Source organism: Hyla sarda, chromosome 2 (genome assembly GCF_029499605.1).
Source record: "Hyla sarda isolate aHylSar1 chromosome 2, aHylSar1.hap1, whole genome shotgun sequence".
In the NCBI taxonomy this organism is placed as follows: domain Eukaryota; kingdom Metazoa; phylum Chordata; class Amphibia; order Anura; family Hylidae; genus Hyla; species Hyla sarda.
In genome coordinates, this window is record NC_079190.1 from 107,625,673 (window position 1) to 107,649,652 (window position 23,980).

Below are 23,980 nucleotides of genomic sequence, written 5' to 3' on the forward strand. Positions count from 1 at the left end.
CAGTGTTCTCTGCTGACACCTCTGCCATGTCAGGAACTGTCCAGAGCAGGAGTAAATCCCCATAGGAAACTTCATCTGCTTTGGACAGTTACTGAGGTGGACAGAGGTGGCAGCAGAGAGCACTGTGGTTAGACTGGAAATAACTACACAACTTTCTCTGTAGTATACAGCAGCTGATAAGTACTGGTAGTATTAATTTTTTTTAATCAAAGTCATTTACAAAACAGTTGATTAAAAAAATGTTTTCCCTCCAGAGAACCCATTTAACAATCCCAAAGGGATCTGTAAAGATGGCCACATTAACTGTCATACAACATCTAAAATTCTCTCTTTCAAAAACAGTTAAAGAACTAGAGATCCAGGAAATATACTCAATATCTTGGTGAATTATAGTTATTTTTACATGCATTTTGTCTGATCATGTATCCCCTCCCCCATTGGTTTGCTGACAGTAAAATAAATGGTCTCATATGCTTTGTATAAATGTCGTATCACTTGGAGGTAAATCCTGTAATATATAGGAATGTCATTTAAATGCTCGGTTATTGGCCCTTCAGGAATAGCTGTGAGAACGGAACTGAATTAATTGGTGGCAAATGTGCATGGGAATAGGGAAAATGTCTTATTTGAATAATACAGCTTCCCACCCTCCCTCCTGCTGTCACCAAATGGTGCTTTCACAGACACAGTCGACATGATCTCACATCTAGTGACAGTCGGGCAGCATAGTGTTATACAGCAGTGCACATGGCTTCTCACGCATGTGTTAGTATAGGACCTAACACCGATACCGCAGCAGTGCTCCCCCGATCAGGTATTTTACCTATCATACTACTGACTACCAAAAAGACCAACATTCTGTAACTGTTCTAATGCAATTGTTTAAAAATGTTCTTGCAGAGTCAAGCAGAGGCACATTATAAAGGGAATCGACACGCTCGAAGAGTCAAAGGGATTGAGAATGCCAAAACCCGACAGAAAGAGGGAGGACAAGATGGAGACAGAAACACACCAATGATCAGCCCTGTGCCCAGCGCCAGCGAGAGTGATACAGACAGCAAAGGTGACTGAGATGTGACACCATGTCTTCTTTCCTTCCATGCCAAAACATGTTGTTATCATTAGGTTTACCTGTAATGTGCAAAGAGACAATCCGACTGCACACAATGTCCAAGTATCTCATCCTGAAAACATTTGCCCAACATGTTTGGACAGCCTCCAAGTGCAGCGAGGTTGACTGCTTCCCATTTTTAAATTCACCATTCTGTATATTTATCCGCATTTTATACAGGTTTCTGTGCCAGAAATGTCCTTTGGGATGTAATTCTACAGTTTAGAGCCATAGCTAATCCATTCTTCACCAAGGGCAAAGATACAGGGGGACATTTACTAATCTAGTCTATTCTGGGTATGCTTATAGACCAGCGCATGTGGTAGTCTCCTGTCTATTGTGCTCCTAATTTATCAAAGGTCTCACAGCCCTTGATAAATTCTGTGCTCAGACTTCAGGGTCTACAGCTTAAACTGCATTTAGACCTGCTCCAACATGGTCTGACATTTCAGCGTATTTTGGGCAGATGCGACTTGTTGCACAAAAGTCGCACTTGATAAATTCAGCACCAATGCATTTTCCAATGCATTTCCGTCTAAAATAGACTTGCATGCATCATGTTCTAAAAATCCTCTACAGCAAAAGTCGCAGAAAAGTCGCACATATTTAGACTGCGACTTTCTGTGCGACAAATTTAGACAGGAAAAACCAGTCTAAATCCTTTGATAAATCTCCCCCACAGTGTTCTGCCTTGGCCTGTGTCTAAATACCAGATGCAGGGCAACACTCTCTTGGTACCCAGGATGCCCAGCTTCATGTGAAAAAGTTGTGTCCCCCCCCCCCCCCCCCCCCCCAATACAATGATAGGATTAAAATTCAGTCTTGTTTGAAAAATGATGAAGTGATCCTGATGATAAGAAAGGATTTTCTAATAGAAAATAAGTACGACAGGACTGTAGACAACCTGTCTCCTGTTTAATGTTGTTACATTTGTTAGTACGGTATACCGTAAGTGTCCCAAAGATGTGTATTCCACCTCTTGAACCCACACCTATCTCTAGATCGAGGGCTGCCCAGACTTTCTTTAGCCTGCATGCAGCTGCCAGAGGTGGTTGGTAACAGCACAGTACTTCAAGCTAGGGTTACAGTGCTAAGCTCCACCATTAAAATCAAAGGGAGTTATGCAACCGCGGAAAAAAGATGCCATGCCTGTTCTTGACTTCTTGGCTTCTCTGGCATCTGTAAGCAGGCAGCAGAGGACCAGGGGGCCTTTTTCTAGGAATAGGAGCAGGTGCCAGAAATAAATATTTTTCATATAAAGAGGTATTCTAGTCTTGTAAAGGTGATGTTATTATTTGTGGGGTCTGATCTCTGGATCACCCACCAGTCATAAGGAAAGGCAAGGTCACAGCACTCATTCAGCTGTTGCTCCTTTGCTGTCTCTGCACAGGAACACTCTTGGCCATCTGGCTGTGCAGCCAACGCTATATACTTGAATGAAACAGTGCTGCAGCTCCCCTGCACCGTGGGTGGCCAAGGCGCCACACTGCAGGGAATAACTGTGAAGGGGGTCCAGCACTTAGTCAGCATTGTGGTTCCTTCATTCTCAGGAAGGATAATGGGGGTCCACTAGTTTGTTCCAAAGTGGGTCATAAAGTGATCCTAGCAATATGCCATCACATCATCAGAAGGGAATATCACTTTAATTGAGATATTTTTTTTATTTGTCCAAGCATTACAGTTATGTGCACACATGGTCCCAGGCAGATATGCATGAGGACTAAATAGGTGCAAATGTAGGACATTCAAGTGCATTAGTGTGTTCTGTGATGTGTCAAATCTTTGGATAATTTGCAGCAACATAATAGCACTCTCCAGGGATCTCATTTTAAGGGTGTGAGACATTTACTAGTTTTGGGACTGGGGAAGTAGAATTGTGCCAAATTACCCAGAGGTTTCTTAATTATACTGTAAGCCATCCAAACTCTTTCCATATGAGCCTGATATAAGATATTGTCCAAATCATTAACCTTTGCTTCACAAAATTCATACCAAATTGTTTGCTGAACTGTTTGCACTGTTCCCATGGGCTTGCCTTATTTCCATAGTGCATACTGGTGCCGCCTGTTCCTCATGTTACATCATGTTGACCCATAATATAAAATAAAATTGGATTCCTTAGACCAGGTCATCTTATTTCATTGCTGCATGGTCCATGGTCTGATGCTCAATGATGTGGTAGATATCAGCATGGGCACTAGTCTCTGACCATTCTACAGCAGAGTAGCCCCTTATGCAGCAAATGTGATGCACTGTATGTGATAAACATATGTCTTTAATAGACAGCAGTAAATCTCAGCAATTTATGTTGTGGGATCTAGTCCTCTCTCCTCACCTACATCTATGAGCCTGGTTGCCTTTGGTCTTGTCACTGGTTCATTCATTTCCTTCCTTGGCCCACCTTTGGTAGGTACTGCATACTACTGCATACAAGACGTACCATTTTGAAGAAGCTCTGACCCAGCAAACCATCACAATAAAACTTGTATTTTACTGGATATCCATTAAAACATATCCCTTCCATAGAAAACTCATCTGCTCACACCAAGTGCCCTTGGTGTGAGAGGAGTTTTCTATGAAATGGAACTGTATTTTAATGCATATCCAATAAAAGACAATTTTTACTGAAGAGCTGGATCAAGAGGACCATTTTCTTGTTGCAGTCATAGTGGACGCTCGGCTTGGCGCAGATCCGAGCACTTGATGGAAAAGGAGAAAACAGATACTACTTTTCTAAAATGCACTCTTGGTTTGAGCTTCAAAATGGCATAAAAAGACGTAAAGGGGTACTCTGCCCCTAGACATCTTACCCCTATCCAAAGGACCCCTGCAATCAAGGCTGCGACACCCCAGACATCCGGTGCATGGAGAGAACTTTGCTCCATGCCGGATGACTGGCAATGTGGGGTGGAGGCTTGTGATGTCATGGCCATGCCCGGCTTGTGACGTCATGGCAACGCCCACTCAATGCTAGACTATGGGAGGGGGCATGACAGCCGTCACGCCCCCTCCCATAGACTTGCATTGATGGGCGTGGTCATGACATCATGAGCAGGGCGTGGCCGTGATGTCACGAGCCTCGGGCACTGCACCCAACGCTCTAAATGAACGTCAGGTGCAGCAGGGTTCCCCCCCGCGATGAGACATCTTAATGTGTAAGAGCACATTGTACGAAGAATCATCAACTCCAAGTAGCAAGTTCTCTTGTTTATTTCCTGGCAACAATGGGGATCTATCATTCTGATATCTGCTTGTATGAGAAGTCTTCCTCACCTGAGACACATTACATTATCTTTCTTTTTGACAAGCCCTAAATTACTTATGGCAGCTATAATCTGACTTATATGAAATACAAAGCAAAACGATACACGATACATGCATTTTCTGCTGAACTCCAGTTTTTTTTTTCTACATTTTAGAAATTAATTTCCTGTAGAGGTTCTAGTACTAAGCACAACAGGCCAAAACTCATTCAGATTTGCTGTCAAGTGTTAAAATTTGGCACTTGGTTCCTTGTGCTAGAGCTACAGCCAAATGTTGATGATGCCTGGTTATGACATAATCTTCACCTAATATAAACCTAGCATGGAGGTAGCACCATGTAATGTTTCTTTCCATATAATGGACCTGCAGATGATACCTTTTCTTGTACGTCATCAGGCAGATTCCAATAAAGATTAATGTGGACAACTGGTGGTGAAAGACATACAACATTAGGGAGATAGTTCTTATTTGCCATCGGTATTCTGACTTTGCTTTAAAATGATCCTGACTTATCTATTAGATATGATTCCCTCAATCTTTTCTGGGCTGTAAGGTGAATTCATATGTACAGCTTTGGCTTCAAAACCACAGGAAAGGCATATACCAGAGCTTAAAAGAGTTAAATGTGTAATTCTTCCTCCAGCTGTGATTACTTATCGAATGTTGGATAAATTCCCTGAGAAACATATCCACCAAAAGGCATTACACCCCTGTTTCCAAATCCTTGATCCCTCAAAGCAAAGCAGCTTGTCCCTCAGAGCCCTCACTCTTCTTTATCTGAACATGTGCATTTCATTACGCCTAATTGGCTGTGATTAGGTTTGTCTCTCTTTATATGAACTCAATGCATCATGCGTAGTCCAGCTTCAAGTTAAACTAGCCATTTTAGCGACTCACATAGTGGAAACCCGTCAGACAAGGTGTGGTCCCGATGCAGTTGAAAACCACGCAGACATTTTGTTCTGTGCACTTGACAATGTTTTACTCAAGAAACTGCACAGCTGTTTAACGGCCAATAGGAAAACCGCACCGAATTGCGTGCTCATTCCGTTTTCTATTGCCACTTCCCTCTATACTGGGCCAATTCCAGCTATACAAGACCCCATCCATATAAGGATTTAAAGGGGCTATCAGACGAGTTATGAAAAAATACTACACAAGCTGGGGATTCCACTTACCAGTATGCCCATGTGTAGTTCAATACAGTAAAGTACAAAAAAAATATTTGTAGGTGACCTTGTATCCTTATTCTCCAATCAGCAAATGCTGTGCACTTCCTGATTTGCAGCTTTATTTTTATACCACAGCTCCCAGCAGTCTTTGCTTCTTCTAACAGACTACTGAGAAACCGCTCACCCTGTCTATTACCCACCCCCTACAACCTGCCGGCTGCTGATTGGAGCCTTTAATACAGCCAGCACACAGTGTCTGCAGCCACAGGGCACACTGTAACACCCTGCAGCTGCAGTTCCACACAGCCGTGACATGGTTTTTACACATTCTCCACAGCAGACACTATGGGTCGCAGCTTTATGTGTCCAGCCTACCCTAACTATTAGAAGCAGAGCTGGACCCGGTTCTGAGTTTTTTCTTCCTATTACAAGCCCTACACAGCACAGGGGAGGAGGGCTGGATTACTAATGGAGAAAGAGTGGACACCAGACTGGGACTTTTACAGCACTTTCTGCTTGTAATTGACTATGGAAAGTTGGAGAATGACTAACCATGTCTATTATAAAAGCAATTAACTATAAAAGAGGAAACAAAAGCAGAGGGCTTTTTACTATCCAGATAACCCCTTTAAGCACAGCATTATAGCAGTAGTGGGCATATACAGCATGCATCCAGGTATATTGGCTCTGGGATATATGTTCTATTATTATCAAAGACATGTCTGCATTATGTCATAATAGAAAATGAAGAAATACTTGTCTCAGCAGTATTGGACCGGAGTCCGCTCATGTGAAAACTGTGGATACTCTTTTGCGTGCCGCCGAGTCCATGTCTTTTCCAAACAGTTTAATGACATTTACTCTGAATGAAGCCTGCCAAGAACTCCAGACTCACTCAGCAACATTCCCCTTAATGGTCAATAAGCAAAAAAAATCATAAAACATTTTATAGCTAAGGAATAATCTTTCATTTTCTAAAACTAACTACAGTATTTTAGAAAATTCCTAATTTGTGATGCGCATACGTTTCTAGTTCCCCTTTGTGTATCAGGTCATATTCATGCATCATATTGTTACACAATACTGTATATTGGGAGCATATACTAGAAAATTACTGATTTAAAGTAATCCACTTTAATGTTTACTAGGAAATACCTGGCATCCACATCTTCCAACTCTTGGCAGCTTATATTCAGGATAGCCCCATGTTTATTCCAAGAGGTAATTCTCTTCCAGAACCTCTCTGTTATTTTATCATTGTATTAGGTATATAAAGCAAACTGTGCAGTTTCGATATCCTTCCCAAATTATGTGACCTTCTGTATGGACTGGTATTATATAACATTTCTTTAGGCTTGTATACGTTTAATGCCATATGTATGTACACTATATTGTAAAAGAGGTTGTCCAGCAAACAAACTTGTGTATGGTGTAAAAAATATATTAAAGGGTAGCTCCCACCATCCTATTTTTTTTTCTGTCCCTGCCTATTGCACATCTATCCCTAACCCCCTCCCTGCTTTTAATTTTTATTTTTACTATATTAAAAAAGCTTTTTGTCTGCCTGACAGTGTGCTCACTACCAGGCAGACTTCCCAAGCAGGCACCACGCCACTGATGCCTGCTTGGGGGGGGGGACTTCCGCCCTTAGTTCATCTACACAGGGTGCCTCCAGCTGTTTCATCACTACAACTCCCAGCTTGCCCTGACATCTATTGGCTGTCAGGGCATGCTGGGAGTTGTAGTATTGAAACAGCTGGAGGCACCCTGTGTAGATAAACTATTAGTTACATGCGGCGCTAGCCCGTCCCCTCCGTCTCCCCCCCCCCCGCGCCATACCCCGTTCCCTCCATCACAACACCCCCCCCCCCAATTACATTTACTGCAGAGTCCGGCAGCGGGCGTGCAGGGACAGCGGCGGCGGCGGCAACGAGGCAGAGGCGGCGACGAGGCAGAGGCGGCGACGAGGCGGAGGCGGCGACGAGGTGGCGGCGGCGGCGAGGTGGTGGCGGCGGCGGAGATGTGGGTGAGGAGTGGACTCCCAGCCAGTGGCCGGGGAGCCAATGCGCTCGCTCCCTGCCTGTCTGATTGACAGGCAGGGAGCGAGCGCAGGCTGAATGAAAAAGGACCGATGCCCGGCCGCATCGGTCCTTTTTCAGGTGTGATGTCACGCCAGGCTGCAACCGACCACTAGGAGGGAGACCCCTAGTGGCCGGTTTTCAAATGAAAATTAAACAATTTTAATAAAAAAATTTAAAATAAAAGTATATTAGAGATATGTTGTAGTACATAAGTGCTACAATATATCAAAAAATAAAGTTGGTGACAGTGCCCATTTAAAGCTACCTACTTATATGTTATCGGACATAGTGCACAGATCTCTCCATATTAACTCTGCTCACTTTCATGTAGCAGTTACATCACGTCACATTCAGAGCTCCATCCCTGCACCCCTTCTCTCCAGTCTGCTCAGAGACCAGTAATGTTGGGGGGGGATCATATTACCGCTCATTAGATTTAAGGCATAATATAGCCTTTCTCAGTCACAGTTGGCTCACTGCTGTCTTATCTGAGAAAGGATACCTTCTTCCTTACAGGGGTACTTTGCCGTAAAACATCTTATTCCCTATGCAAGCTTCCGTGTTCCAGAAGTCACCGCTGCTGGCCTGAAGATCGCAGGGGTCCTTTGGATAGGGGATAATAAGTTTTTCGGCGGAGTACCCCTTTCAAATCTATTGAGCAGTTATATAAGCTCCCCTCTTTACATCAATGGTCTCATCCTGAGTAGATGTTTGGGGAGGGGGAGCATGGACAGGGGCTCTGTTAGTTATGTGATGTCTTAGCTACAATGGAGAGAGAAAAGCTGATATGGAGAGATCTGTGCACTACAGCTAACACTACGTTAGTAAATTGCTTTATTATGCTTTTTCACACCATACACACAATATAATGAAGAGTTAGTTATTTTTTTTTCAATTCTAGCGCAAATTCTCGTGCACATTCTGGCACAGACAGAATTTTTGTTGCACAACCCGACAAAACATGTCAGGTTTGCAATGGTAAATGATGGCCCATGTTTCTTCACTGAATAACCCATTAACCTATGGCACTAGTACTTCTATGTGGTGTTGTGGCCATTTTATCAGCAAAAAGATGCAGCCAAGTTCTTACATGTTGCTGACATGGTAGGAGCCGTGTAGGCTGCAGTTCCTTCAAATAATATAGCTGCAGCATAAGGAATAGACTCGGCAACCAGGAAGAACAGGATCCATATGCAGTAATGTGGATTTGTCATTGTTTTCTTTGGCTATAAAATTTTAACATATTTGAAGTAAGTAGGGAGACAGGAGGCAATGGGTTTTCGTTACATTCAGTATTGCATTAAATCATGCAGTTCTATGTTAAGGCATTGTGGATGCCATTGAGATTCTGCCAATAGGACTAAAATACATTATATGGACCTCTGTAATACACTTGGGATGAATGTGTTGTCTAGCAGGTTAGTTGTGGTTATACAGCTGAGCCCTGTCTTCAGTTGCAGTAAATAATATATAAGGCATGCCCCATGCTCCCCTCTATTGGAAACAAAGTAACACCTAAAACAACAAATTCCTTTCCCCTGTAGGAAATTGACATTGATACACATCATAGATCGACATATAGGACTTAGAAAAGCTTTGTGGAACAATTGATTTTGTACTTGGTGCTTCACATCACAATGAAACCAAGGGCTGGAGCTTTTTTTTTTTCCTTTAAAGAATGTAGTGCGTGGTTTATGTTTACTCAAAAAGTCATTGTACACACGTCTCAATTTCCAACCCTCTGCTAAAATAAACAGCCACATGTCTGACCTTGTCATTATAGGCAAAATAGACATGGAAGAGATTTGCTGTATTCTCTATGAAAGTTAAGGAAATGATTCAGATCTATGCACAACTTTGCACCTATGTGGCAGTTTTCTTTATACTAGAATGCTCCACTTACTTCAATTGTTGCATTTGACTGGAACCTGTAGCATACCCCTTTTGGTGGCCACTGTTGCAGTCTGTGATTGGTTGAGCGAGCAGTCACTCCCGCACATATCCAAGAGTGGGGGCCACTCACTCTATGGTCCTAGGATGGGTGAGTAGCCGGGCCCTGTTCCCAAGATCATGGGGGGCCCAGCAGTCAGAACACCGAGAGCAGACACTTATCTCCCATCCTGTGCATAGGATATACGTTTTATTTACCCAGAGTACCCCTTTAAGTAAAAGTTTTAGTTAATGTCACTTTAAGTTCCTAGCTCTTTTCTGCACTACATCAGGCCAGACATTTTACAGGCCGAACCCCAAGGGAGCTACTACCAGCAACCTCCTCATCACTGTGCCAGTCAACAGAGTGTGCAACCACCTTTGGAAGCCCTTTTGCCAGTGTAACCAGGCATTCTCGCCCATGGAAATATCTGCACACATGTACATACATATTGGACCCCTAGTATTATTTGGGGGTTACCAAGATTAAAATAAGTATTTGGGGGAAAAGAAGGTTTGTGCTCAGAATGAAGAAACTTACAACCAGGTCCATGAAGTATAAGACAAGTTTTGTGTTCCCCTACTATAATGCTTTCCTTCATTAAAATGGGAGGTACAGCTTAAGGTGTTTTTCCATTTCTCTGAATAATAAAACTTTCTAGGTCAGCTGTGAGTGAGCTCAGAGGAAGGTTACTTGTCTCAGCACATATGGGTGATTTGCTGAGCCAAAAGATTTGTACAGTACGTGTTCTGCTCTCTCCGAATCCTCTCAGTTCTTGTTTAGTTGTTGCTTTTAGACATTCCTTCCTTCTCTTCTATTATTCAATGCTTACTCTGCTAGTCATAAACATATAGAATTCTCTTTGCCCACCTGGTGCTCAGTGTTTTGCCCTCATATTAGGGTTAACTTTATTTCTTGAGCTATTGGCAGCATTTTATTAGCTATACACATAGTTCTTCATCCAAAAGAAATGAATTTTTAGTGACCTTGTCTGCAGCATTCTTACTATCATTACTCACTGTGTTTTCTGCTTGGAAATATCTTTTCATTCACTCTTTTTCTAAACTGGAATAATGTTTATTGACTTTATATTTAAAGGAGGTTTCCATGTAAATTCTTAAAATGGTAATTTATTTCATTATCCTTTGGAAAGTCTGCACGGGGTCACATTCAACTTAGACATACATGTAGACCGGTTATATTTTCCTCTGTTGTATCTATAGGAAATAACAACAGTCATAATATCGACCAAACCCTGCTGTTCATTGGACTATTCTCTGGTCAGCAGACAGAGATAAGAAATGCAATCTAAGTACCTCATTTCAGAGAGAATACGAGACAAGAATATAGTATTCTAAAATGACACAGTCAATGCAAAGTTTACCATCGGTTCAGGAAGGGGGGTTGGGGAAAGACATCTTTAAAGGGGATGTAATCTTTAAAATAGCTGTTGGCAGAAAGCTCTTCCGGCCGACAGCCATCTATATGGCTGCTCAGCTTGGCCAAGCATGCGATTGCTTTAAATAAGGAGAGAGGAGAAAGCTGCTGCCAAGCACCTTTGGTGGCAGCGTATCTCCTACAATAAAAAAGAATAGGGTTCTTGAAATCCAACATGTCCATTCTTTCTCACCCGACATCTGCTGTCAGTGGAAGTCAAGAAGGTATCGGGCTGGTCCTGCATAAATCTAATGTGCATGACCAACTTAAGCCAGTCTTGGAAACTGACAAGCTGTGAATAAAATCCACTTGCAATACTAGACACAGCCAATGCCATAGAGTGGTTCTGTTTCTAGAAAAAAAGAAAAAATTGGCATTTTTTGTAATCATAGACAACCCTAAGTTACATCTATTGATAATCCCTCATGTGTCTCAATGTTCCAAAGGAAACTGCATTATCTTAAAGGGGTACTCCAGTAAAAAAACAAATGTTTTGAAAAATCAACTTGTGCCAGAAAGTTAAACAGATATGTAATTTACTTATATTTAAAAATGTTAATCTATTTAATTCTTCCAGTACTTATCAGCTGCTGTATGCTCCAGATGAAGTTGTGTAGTTCTTTCCAGTCTGACCGCAATGCTCTTTGTTGACACCTCTGTCTGTGTCATTAACTGTCCAGAGTAGGTGCAAATCCCTATAGCTAACCTCAACTGCTCTGGACAGTTCCTGACATGGACAGAGGTGTCAGCAGAGAGCACTGTGGTCAGACTGAAAAGAACTATGCAATTTCCTCTGGAGTGTACAGCAGTACTGGAAGGGTTAAGATTTTTATATAGAAGTAATTTGCAATTCTGTATAACTTTCTGGCACTAGTTGATTTCAAAGTTTTTTTTTTTTCCCCACCGGAGTACCCCTTTTAACATTGTATATATTGTATAAATGGGAAAAAGATACAATACTTCAATATTACTTCCTAATATCTCTCATTTTGAAAACACAAATGCCCATTTAAATTGTTTTCCTGGGATGAGTTACATTTGATATTGCTTGTGGTGCTTAATACAGCTTGGATTTTCCTTGTGCCATTTATTTCTGAAAAGTAGACTGTGCCCTGACATTAGACAGACGGTGAATGAGCCATTAGTTGTGGGCATTCTTTGTCATCATATAAACTTGGTTGCGTGTCCTATATAGAGGAGATGTTATGGTGGAGATGATGAGCTCAGTAAGAGGCATCTCACAGTGTTAGGGTTGGATGCAGTTTTAGGAATCCCATTCTGGTCACAGCACGCCCTCCTTATTTTCCACATACACCCTTTCACATTAAAGTCTCACTGTGAGATTTCTATTCAGACCTTGTCTTTGTGCCTTAACACACACTGGGAACCTATATATCAAATCGTCCTGTTTGAAACCCAGAACCAAAATAGCACAGATATCAAACAATAAAAATGCTTTGAAAGCTACGTTTCTTTTGTCCAAGTTAAGATGATTCTATTTTTTACCAGAGTTTTGTAACCTGGAAAGTTTCCTTCGAGCAAGACCGTCAATGATTCCAGTGCTGGAATAAATCACCGCTGTCATTTTATTGTTTTTCTAGTGAATGCTTTAATATGTTGGCTCATTACATGTAAATGGTCATGATGTTCTAAGCATTTCTCAGCTCTTTCTCCACTCACATGGTTTTGCTTATCAGGTCTTTATTTCTTGCTTGACTCCTACACATAACTTACAGACTGACCATGTCTACTAAGCTGCAGAGGGCCTCATCTTGTCATCATGGAGAAACACCAGCAGGGGAATTATATACTGATAATAATTCTTCAGTGATGGGACTGGCAGGCATTTATCAATATATCATATGAATATGTGCTTTCCATACAGCTATCCACACAGCAAAAACGCAGAAGTTCTTTGTTGTGGAATTTCAGCTGCAGAACTGAAGATGGTGTTGGATCCCCAGGCTTAAAGGGGAACTCCAGGGATTTTATTTTATTTTTTTTAACCAACTGGTGCCTAACAGATTTGTAAAAGACTTCTATTTAAATTATCTTAACCCTTCCAGTACTTATCAGCTGCTGTATACTACAGATATACTTCAGAGAAATTTGTGAAGCTCTTTCCACAGTGCTCTCTGCTGACACCTCTGTCTGTGTCAGAAACTGTCCATAGCAGGAGAGGTTTTTTATGGGGATATGGTTATAATCTGGACAGTTCTTGACAAGGACAGAGGTGTCTATTGTCAGACTGGAAAGAACTGCATAATTACAGCAGCTGATAAGTACTGGAAGGCTTCAGATTTTAAAATGGAAGTAATTTACAAATCTGTTTAACATTCTGGCACCAGTTAATTTGAAAACATTTGTTTTTCTTAGTCAAAAGCCACACAGTTTTATTTAATAAAACCCACCTCCCATTGATTTTAACAGTAGATAGGACACGTGACATGTTCCTTTTTTTTATTGTGGACCTGCTCTGATGCTCTCATTGATGGGGACTTGAGGACAGGAACCTGCTGCACAGACTATGGCTCTCAGAGCAACACTGCTCAGCACTGCTGTAGCGTTCATATAGGCAGACCACACAACTGACCTGGATGGAGCTAGCTTCTCTCTCTTTGAGCTCTGCTCTTCTGCTAAGCTGAGGTCCAGTGCAGTCATGCCTAGTGTGTGTGTCCAGAGTGTTGGAGACCTCAAAATCCAGTCCTGCACCCACAATCAATTCAAGTAAGTTAAAGTCACAACTTTATGAGTCAAATCAAGTCAGTCCCTATCATCTGTCAAGTCAGCGTGGTCTGCCTTCAATTGTCCAGTCCTACTACAAGTCTCAGCAAGACCTTAAGGTCTCTGGTCACTGGTCACCTCCTTGTGCCCTGACTGAACTGTATAGACTGTCTACTCTCAGTAAAGCTACTGTTGTCCATTACTTGGCGGCAGAGCCTTTATTGCCCCGTGCCTAGCCCAGGATCCAGCGGTATACCTTCGGGTGGTTTTAGGCTAAACCACGCCCTGGCATCATGAATACAAGGGGATAATGCTATCTGCCCCTAGGGTAACAACAACTGCCCTGCACCACACACCCCGCCACCACAAACCTAAATTTTTTTATTTAATGTGTCAGAAGCATGAGGAGATCACATGGCGGTACAGTGACACAGCCTGGAGGTGGCGGAAGCATGAGGAGACCATATAGGGGCTGAATGACAGCCTGTAGTTGGCAGCCACATGAGGAGACCATATAGTGGCTGAATGACACAGCCTAGAGTTGGCGGCAGCATGAGGAGACCATATAGTAGCTGAGTGACACAGCCTGTAGTTGTCAGCCACATGAGGAGACCATATGGTGGCTGAATGACACAGCCTGGAGGTGGCAGAAGCATGAGGGGACCATATTGCTGTGTCTCCTGCTGCCACTCACCCCTAGTCTGCTGCAACCTCTGCCTGATGAATTTAGGCCTCTGCCACTCCTCTGTGCACTTCCTGGTACTTCTCTGCCTGACATACTTAGTGTGGATATGAGGGGAGTACAATGTGCTCCTGTACGCTTAAATCAGTATTTGTCTACAACACCAGCTTTACTTTTGCCTGGCCTTTCACAGTATCTAGGCCCTAAAGACTTTACAGGAACAAAATTGTACACCATTAAGATGTACGCACAGGTTACACTTAATATAGGACAATACGCTTTTAGTGCTCTGCTCACCCTAACTGGCTGGCTACTATTATATTTTCAGCTGTTGTACACACCAGTGCTGCAGCACACAGTCACTGTGTACTACACCCAAAATTGCACTTTCTCTCTCAATCTCACTCCCTTTCCTATCAGTGCTTCTAGGCTGGATTTGGACCTTGAGGTGAATCGCTACTGTAAAAATGCGTTTCTGTGCAACACACAGTGCTGTCTTTCCCTCTCTGTCTCTGTAATAGAACTGTGATGTGACTGGCCGCAAGACGGCTGCCGATTATATAGGGCTGTGACATCACAGGGGTGGCTGGCTGCTGATAGGCTGCATGCAGAATGTGATTCAGGGTCATCCCGCCGACCCTTGTTCCCGCCTTCCCAAGATTCCTTGCCCCATGTACTCACATGTGGATCCGCAATTTTAGATGCCCTGGACTGCACTGAATGGAGTTTATTGAATCGTTTTTAGCCTGGACCGCACTAAATAGAGATTAATGATGCAATTTGTGCAATCGAATCATGGCGATATTCGCATTCGTTGCAAATCAAATTTTTGCTGAAATTTGTAATGAATTCGGATTAGGCAGATTCGATTTGCTCATCCCTAATTGTCATCATGTAGAGGAACCAATCACATTTCACTGCTTTTTATGTGTACAACCTTTGCATGATGTTTTTTATAGATCATCTTTAACCTATAACAAATGATGTGTGATGTGAGTGGGTCGTTAAAGAATATGGAAATTCACCATGTTATAAATATTTTGGTTGGCTTTATTTCATCCCTGTGCGACATCATATGTTAGCTTTGTCTCATCCACATTTGTGCTTTAACTACAGCTTGTTCACGGGATCCATGAAATACATACACACCCCATGATGCAGCCAAGAGGCTTGTAACCAGATTCAGTTAGTCACATAGTAACAATAATAAACATTATTATTATTTCATTCTCAGTATGTAACATGTCCCCAAACATTGACAAACACCATCATGAGGTCTTGTTTAATTACTAAAATCTATCCAGAGACTTTTCAGAAGCGCTCCAGCTGCCTACTGAATTCATTGATTCTTGATATTCAAACAGATGAAAAAAATACCTAAAACATTTAAAATAAAAAAATATCTGATATACTGTATATGCATGCAGATCCACAGTGGTTCTGTAGAAAAATCCCAAACCCTATAGATTTTTACTTCCCTATTGAGGTCAAGGAAAATCCACCATCTGCAGCAGAACCACAATATAAATGGACATGCTACGGTCAATTGTATTGCAGATTTCCGTGTGCATTTTCCCCAGTGTTTAAAGGATATTTCTTAATATCTAATTCACAAAACAGGTAGTGTAATATACTGTGGATTTTGTCTCTCTCTAGATCAACAAGGGATGGACAGCACAGAGTTACTTCCTGCAGAGAGTCCAGAGACCATGGTCACACAAGAAAACACTGTTTCAGCTGGACCTGAATATACACAGTCCCCATCTGAGACAGCCGTAGGTGACGCAAAATTACTTTCCTCTTCTACTTCTGCCAATGGTGGAACAAGTACAACTACTACAGAGAGTGATGATGAGAGAGTCAAGAAAGTACTGTACTGTGCCCTCTGCAAAATATCAGTAAACTCCTTGTCACAACTGGAGGCCCATAACAAAGGTTAGGATTTGAAGACTAGAGATATGAGGATCTCAAGCATTGCGGTCTCCTGTATGACTGCACACCTGCTTTTCAATGCATTTTAATACATGTAACCTTGTTTTTATGGTGTTAGGTACAAAGCACAAAACTATCCTTGAAGCGCGAAGTGGTCTTGGTCCAATAAAGGCTTACCCACGACTTGGGGGGCTGACAAATGGGTCTACTGGATCTCCAGACTCCAACACACAGGAAAGAACTTTTCACTGTGAGATCTGTAATGTCAGAGTCACCTCTGAAGGGCAGCTCAAGCAGGTAAATAGAATGTGAATGTTATATTTCATTTTTTTCTCCTGAAATAGTACCTTTAGTGATAATATGTCTGGTGATCCGGTATAGTTGCCATATGGAGTGAAAGTGCAAAATCAAAAACAGCATTTTTTTGATCCGATGAAACCTCATCCGAGGGCAACTATGGTGAATGGTGCATTGGTCTGGCATTGTGCCCCATTTTAGTTTAAGGGGCAACTGATATTAGTTGTGATGCAAAAAATACAGTATGTTACATTGGGCATTCCCATACAGGATGGCCTTGGATTACCAGACAAAAGTGAACTATGTAAGTGAACTATGTAAGGCTATGTACCTCGATATACAACTTTAAGTTTCTAATCTAGCATTCTTATGTAGTTTCAGGTTTCATACTCTCAGTTTACATACATTCAGTTCAGTATGGGGTAGAGTCTTTATCTTTATCAACAGCCATTTACTTACTCCATGTTGATAGAGATAGTGCTAAACTAACTTGAATGTGTTACCAAAACAGAAAAATTTAGGTTATCTGTGTGCCTGTAGAATACACATTACTTATTACAGCAGTATAAGCAATATTTCTGCAAGTAGCAAAAGCAATGTGAACTAGTTGGCTTGTAAAAACAGTAGCCCAGATTTATCTGTCTAGTTTTTCCATAGCAACCAATCACAGCTGAGGTTTCATATATTAATACAGTATGTTCTGGTAAAGTGAAAGCTGAGCTCTGGTTGCTATGGGCAGGGCTGGTGTAAGGATTTTTGCCACCCTGGGCCACCCACCTTACTACTGGGGTGACACGCTGTAACAAACCTCCTCATCAAGTAATCACCTTACTACTGGGGTGACCGACTGTAACAAACCTCCTCCTCATGTAACTACCTTACTGCTGGGGTGACACACTGTAACAAACCTCCTCCTCTTGTAACCTCTTTACTATTGGGGTGAAACACTGTAAAAACCCTCCTCCTCATGTAATTACCTTACTACTGGGGTGACACACTGTAACAAACCCGCTTCTCATGTAATTTCCTTACTACTGGGGTGACACACTGTAACGAACCCACTCCTTATGTGATTTCCTTAATACTGGGGTGACACACTGTAAAAAACCCACTCCTTATGTGATTTTCTTAATACTGGGGTGACACACTGTAACAAACCCCCTTCTCATGTAATCACCTTACTACTGGGATGACATGTTGTAACAAGCTCCTTCGCATGTAATCTTATTTTTTCTGGGGTGACACACTGTAACAAACCCCCTCCTTGTGTAATTACCATACTAATGGGGGTGACACACTGTAACAACCATACATAATCGTGCACTTACACATGCTGTAAGAGTCCACACACAAGCCCCCATTGGCTGTCAGTAGTGCCATCATTGTCTTCTATAGCCCGAGCGGTGGTGGGGAGGAGACGGATTTGTGATGTGATGAAACAGAGGACATTAGCTATCATGCCTGTCTTCCTCTGAGGAGTACGTCATCACTGAAAGCAGTACTCCTCCAAGGCAGACAGATGTCATCACACAGGAGAGGGGGGTTGGAGCAGATGTATGGAGATGCGCGCAATGTCAGGATGCTGGGTGGACCTGATCTGCCTGTCAGCCTCGAGGTGGCAGTGCACTCCTGCAGTATTTTGAAGAATGCCATTTATTATGGTACAGGGGGGGGGGGGGGGTTAACGGTGTTGGCTGGGTGGGTGCTTCAGTTGAGCGGCTGCTTTAGATGCTGGTTGGCTACTAACTTTCTCGCAGCGGGCAGAGCAGTGCCCCCATCAAGAGGGCACTCTAGCCGGCTGCCTATTTTGCTTATAGGCAGAACCCGCCCTGGCTATGGGAAAACCAGACATTTTCTGGTAAATCTAGGTTAATAAATAGAAACCGGGCCATATTACCATTGCATCTGTAACATGCCAGACAATGATAACAGCTTCCTGTTAGAGAAGACAGAATGCTCTGTAATACAAACATTCACATTCGAGCTTTGAAGGGAAACATGATTTTGTAATACAGTTATGGAGCCAGAATAACTTTCATTATTTCTTTTAGTCATGCCTTTGTTTTAAATATGGAAAAAACAAGTGACTTTTGTACAATATTTGGTTGGATTCTTATAGAATTTGCAGACGGTCTCAGATGTTGACATTTTTATTTGGTTGTTACAAAATTTTATATTTAGAACCAATATTTTCAATCGAAAACATGTGGAAAAAAGGCAAAGCTTCCAATAGATATTCCAAGAAACTACATACTAAGGGACTGACTGTGAGAGACTGTATACAGACTGTAAAGTAACAGGATGTTTACTGCATTCAGATGAATGTTGTCTAATTCATAATAATGTACTATATACATTGTTTTTCTTTTCCTTGTTATTAAATAATTATATGTTATAAAATACTAAAAAGGTTTGAACGAAACATGTGAAAAAAGTATTTAAACAGCTATACCAAAGATATCCCGTGAATACAGAAATGCAACTCTCCACATTTTTTTTATTTATGATAAATGAGTAGTTTGCTGTAAAAAATATACCTTTTTTACCATTTGTGTCTATTAGCACATCTCAAGCCGGAGACATCGTGATGGAGTATCAGGGAAGCCCAATCCTCTACTAAGCAGGCATAAGAAACAGCAATGTCTACAGGAGCTTACGGTATGTCTTACAAGATTAAACAATGAAGTGAAGATGTCTTACCAGTCACATGCCAACCCATGTTAAATTTATGTCAATATTTTGTTATGGAAATAAAGTTGTAATCGGTTGTTTAGTCTGACCCTCTTTTTGACAGTCCCTTCTTAAACTTAAAAAGAAATAGACACTGGCATAGACTGTGTTATGATCTACGTTTCCTCCTATCATGGATCTCTGTCAGTAGGTATTGTCACACTTCCTCCATTCTGCTCATTAACCTGCAAGTTCAGATCACAGTCATATAGGTTCTATGTACGAACATATTTTTTACTGTACAAAAGTAAAAGGACACATAAAATAACCAATTTTGAATTAAAAGTGTTAGTGAGTGTTACAGTTACCATAGTGACATGCAAGTTGCAATCATGACGTGCAGAGTAATGTAATGAAAATAATAAACAAGCACATATTATCAGATGTCACTAGTATGTCTAAGGTAGAACATTTTACACCTTAAAGTGTATCTAAGTGTTCTTTAGCTGTTTTATGGCAAAGTTAACATAGTAGTTGTGGCAACAAGCATGATTTTGATAAACAGATGGTATGCGGTGTTAACCAACAGTTTGTTGAAAAATATTTTTTATACTTTTTAAAATTTTAAAACTTCTAAAAAGTATTCCTTTTTTGGTGGCAGAGGCCTGTCATTATTCATAACAGTTACTCTAGTATGCCAATAATATAAAAAAAAACTGCCATTCTTAACTTGCAATGAAACAGAGTTTACACTGGCAGAACACTCTCTGCAGTGCTGCTTTAACTACAATTATTGTGTTTGTGTTGTCCTACTCTATCTTTGTCCTTCGTTGATTACTGTACCTCACAGAGATCTTCACCTAACACCTGCTATTTCTAAAATGGCTGCTGATGCTATGTGCATAGGCTTTTACAATGACTCTGACATGTAAAAGCCTGAAAGGTCCGCATTGTTTTCCCTACATCTAGGACACTTTTCTAAATAACCTACACCAAAAAAAATACAAAAACAATGATGCTTAAAGCAACCATTCAATTTGAAGTGTAAATATCATCAATAAGTAATGTCACATTTGTGTCTGTATTAAATGGATTTGTCTTAAAAGGTAGATTTTAATTAATTACTGTAATATAAAATTGGTGCTTACATAACTCTTTCTTGTGTTTTCTCTTTTTTTTAAGGCCAGTCTGATGTTCCCTAAGGACTTTTCAAAAACATTATCTGCAGGTCTTCTTCCCAGTCCTTTGGCAGTTGCAATGGCTGCCGCTGCTGTGTCCTCTCCATTGAGCCTACGTCCAGCCGCCACTCCTCCCCTTCTACAAGCTCCACCATTGACACACCACTTACTACGACCAGCTCCTGGGCCCATCAGAACTGCACATGGGACTATACTTTTCTCCCCTTATTGAGGAGAAGCTGTCTACCTTCACAATGTAACACTAATCCACTGAAACATAAGCCTGCACTAAGAGAACAAGGACAGGATTTAACCAGCTGCCTCTTGCTCAGTATCTTCCCGTCCCTCAAAAATATATATTGAAACTGGAATATTCTGCACACTTATGGACACTGCTTTCCCAGGACACATGCAGCAAAAGAACCACTGTGGAATTTTTTAAGGATATTACTGACTGGGTTAAGAGCTGAGAACAGTGAATAAACCTGCCACGAGAAAGAGACAGGTGGCTCAGGGTCTATTTTAGGGAACTGAGACTTGTGTTAAATGGGTGCACAGCTGGGAATAGCAATAGTTTGGGTATTTTTTTTCTTTGGTCCTTCGTGGATCAATCTAAATAACTCAGTGGACTGTGACTGAGAGGAAACACTGGGTCCCATATAAACTAATTCTGGAGTGTATGAGGGGGCATTTTAATGCTGCTGTGTTTAAAGAAGCCCTTTTCTTTTGCAAAAAGGAGGAAGAAAGTCAGTAATGCTGTCTGGCCATCCATGTGCTTTTTTAACTGCCTGATCTACTCATACACTCATAAGTTTAGATGTCCTTTTTTCCAATAACTTCAGGGAAAAGCATATGTTCTTGATTTACAATCACAAACTCACATTACGTTTTCATTACTTTGATGATTTTGGGTGTATTCTAACCACTGGGGAAAAAAAACATTGTCTATATACTGTAAATGTACAATAGTAGTGAGATTTTCCTATGCAGTTCTTGCTTGAACCACAGGGTGTCTACACTGAAGAAATTAGCCATAGCTTTGTATTTGTTTAACTCAGACTTTTTCAGTGGTGCAGTCTACATAAGAAAATAGGTAACATGCTCCTGTCCAGTTGCATTGGAACTACATGCATGGCCTATGAGCATTTATTTGGCCAGGAATGCTGGAACGTAATGTTCACCACCAGCTGAAGAGCCACATGGTACCTAAATTTGTTTGAAACTGTATATTTTTCTTCTCCTTATTTCATTGTGCCCCCTACAGGGACCAGGTATAGCTAGAGCATTTTCTATATATAGATATACTGTATTTTGTTGTTTCTTCATTGGTTACTCACCTTCACAAAAAATAGCAAATACGTCTGGTGGGTTAACTGATAATAGATTGGAGCAATGTGCAAATAGGGGTACAATCAGTAAGCTAGAATGTCTTCACACATCGGGTTATGTTCACACTTTGTTTTTCCAACATTCAGGGACATTCTTCCATCTTATACGCAAAATCTGTCCAAATGGTATAATGTGCCTGACATATGCCAAAGGAGTGTGGTATATGTTATTTATGCAACTGTATGAAGTGCAGTTACATGTATCAATTCAGTACCATGGGATTTGGCATATATGTAAGAATTATTTCCCAGTGCATGATGCATGATGAACATAGGGAAAAAATGGGGTGTGAATACAGCCTTAGGCTGCTTTCACACTATAAAAATACCTCAGTTATAAATGGTTATAAAAACCCTGGAAATCGGCCGTTTAGAAAAATCCCATAGACTATAATGGGATTTTCTAACGGCCCACAGGGATTTTCTAACGGCCATTTAACGGCCGATTTTCAAGATTTTTATGACGGACGTTCATTACGGATGAATTTTTATAGTGTGAAAGGGGCCTTAGTGTCTAGACAGGAAACAAACCATATGGATAATATAAAAGGCGGAATAGCACTTTCGAAACAATTGAAAATAGATCGGACCATAATGCACTCATCTTACCTTTGCTTATGCCCCTTGCAGCAGAAACTTTCCTTATGTTTTAGATGGCAGGATAGAGCAAGGAACCTTGTGTTTTCTTTGCCCAGTGCACCTGCTTCTAGAATGAGGTACATCAACCACTTATGGAACTACTTGCACAAACTGTTTGTCGTCTATGAAAGAGGCTTGTGTACTTTGACAATCGTTTTATTTATTTGATAGATGAAATTTTCCTAAAGACTATGCAATTGTTTTTGTGCTACATATGTCATTTTTTGTCCCTATACCTTACATTTATGTATTTGTACTTCATTTCCCAGCTGCCTGTATGAGTTAACATAAGCAGTGGGAAAAGTGAAAATGTGGCATTAGTCTTAAAAAAACAAAAACATAAAAAACATGTATAATAAACAAGCACGCAATTATAGGCTGCTCGGGAAGTAAGTAGTATGAAACAGACTTACGTAGCAATAATCTAGGGATAAGAGGAAGCCATTGGGTGACCATTGACATGCAGCCATTAAGAAGCCAAAGAGCTCACAATGTTAGAACCATTGCACAATCATAATAACCCTGGAAAAATATGTATACATATGAAATAGCTGTCTTAATAAATTCTAATTCGTCTACTTGCGTTGAGCTCTTAGTTTTGATTTAACGAGAAGCTCTGATCATGATCATGCCTCTCCAAAGGTTTACTCTATGTACTGTACATGTATTCACCCATCAAACCTGCATGGAATCACTCATTGTCAACCGAGTTTCAGACTGGAGTACTGTAATAGTTAATAGACATTCTGTAAGTAAGTCTCTTGTGAGGAATAGTTTTCAGTCATCCCTAATATTTGACCTTTGTACCCTAAGACTGTAGCAACAGTGGCTTCTTTTATACACCTTTCTGTCTCTTCCTTCATTCAACCAGAAAGCTGAAGCCAGTAATAAAGGTAAAACCCAGGCAAATAATAATAGTTCGCATTGGCCCAATATAGGTTACAAAAAATAAAAAACAGTGTTTACATATTTATTTTTAAGGATGTTTTTATCATTTGTATGCCTTTTTTTTTTTTTTTTGGAAACTGCTGCCCCATATTTTATATTTTAGAGAAAACAGTAGCAGTTTCCCAAACTTTTCTCCCTTAGTCATTGTCAGTATATATATATATATATATATATATATATATATATATATATATATATATACATACATACACACACATATATTTTACTCCAGTTGTGTCCATTTGCAAAGTGTTATATTCAGAGTTAAGTCTTACTTTAGAGTATACATTATAGTTGTAATGGGGCTCATGTATTTTTGGGATTTATAGTTAAATCTCTTTTTTCCTTTATGGTAAACTACTGGATCCCATTTTAGAATGGAGGGCATATGCATTAGGTACAAAGACCAATAGAATCCCTCTAATATTAACCTTTTAATAAAGGCTAAAATATTTTCTAGATTTATAGTTAAATATTTCTGCAGTTTTTTTTTTCTTTTTATGGTAAACTCCTAGATCCCATTGTAA

The 23,980-nt window shown here is 40.8% G+C and overlaps 1 protein-coding gene across 2 annotated transcripts in view; it reads left to right on the top strand.

Moving 5' to 3' along the window:
- ZNF385A (zinc finger protein 385A) overlaps positions 1-23,605 on the top strand; it is a 206,747-nt gene extending 183,142 nt beyond the window's left edge. For both annotated transcript variants that reach the window (XM_056562786.1, XM_056562787.1), the window contains 5 exons: positions 901-1,063; positions 16,058-16,336; positions 16,452-16,630; positions 19,193-19,288; positions 20,483-23,605. In XM_056562786.1, coding sequence (XP_056418761.1) covers positions 901-1,063; positions 16,058-16,336; positions 16,452-16,630; positions 19,193-19,288; positions 20,483-20,710 — 945 coding nt within the window. In that variant the 3' untranslated portion in view covers positions 20,711-23,605. The remainder of the gene's footprint in view (positions 1-900; positions 1,064-16,057; positions 16,337-16,451; positions 16,631-19,192; positions 19,289-20,482) is intronic.
- Positions 23,606-23,980: the final 375 nt, after the last annotated feature.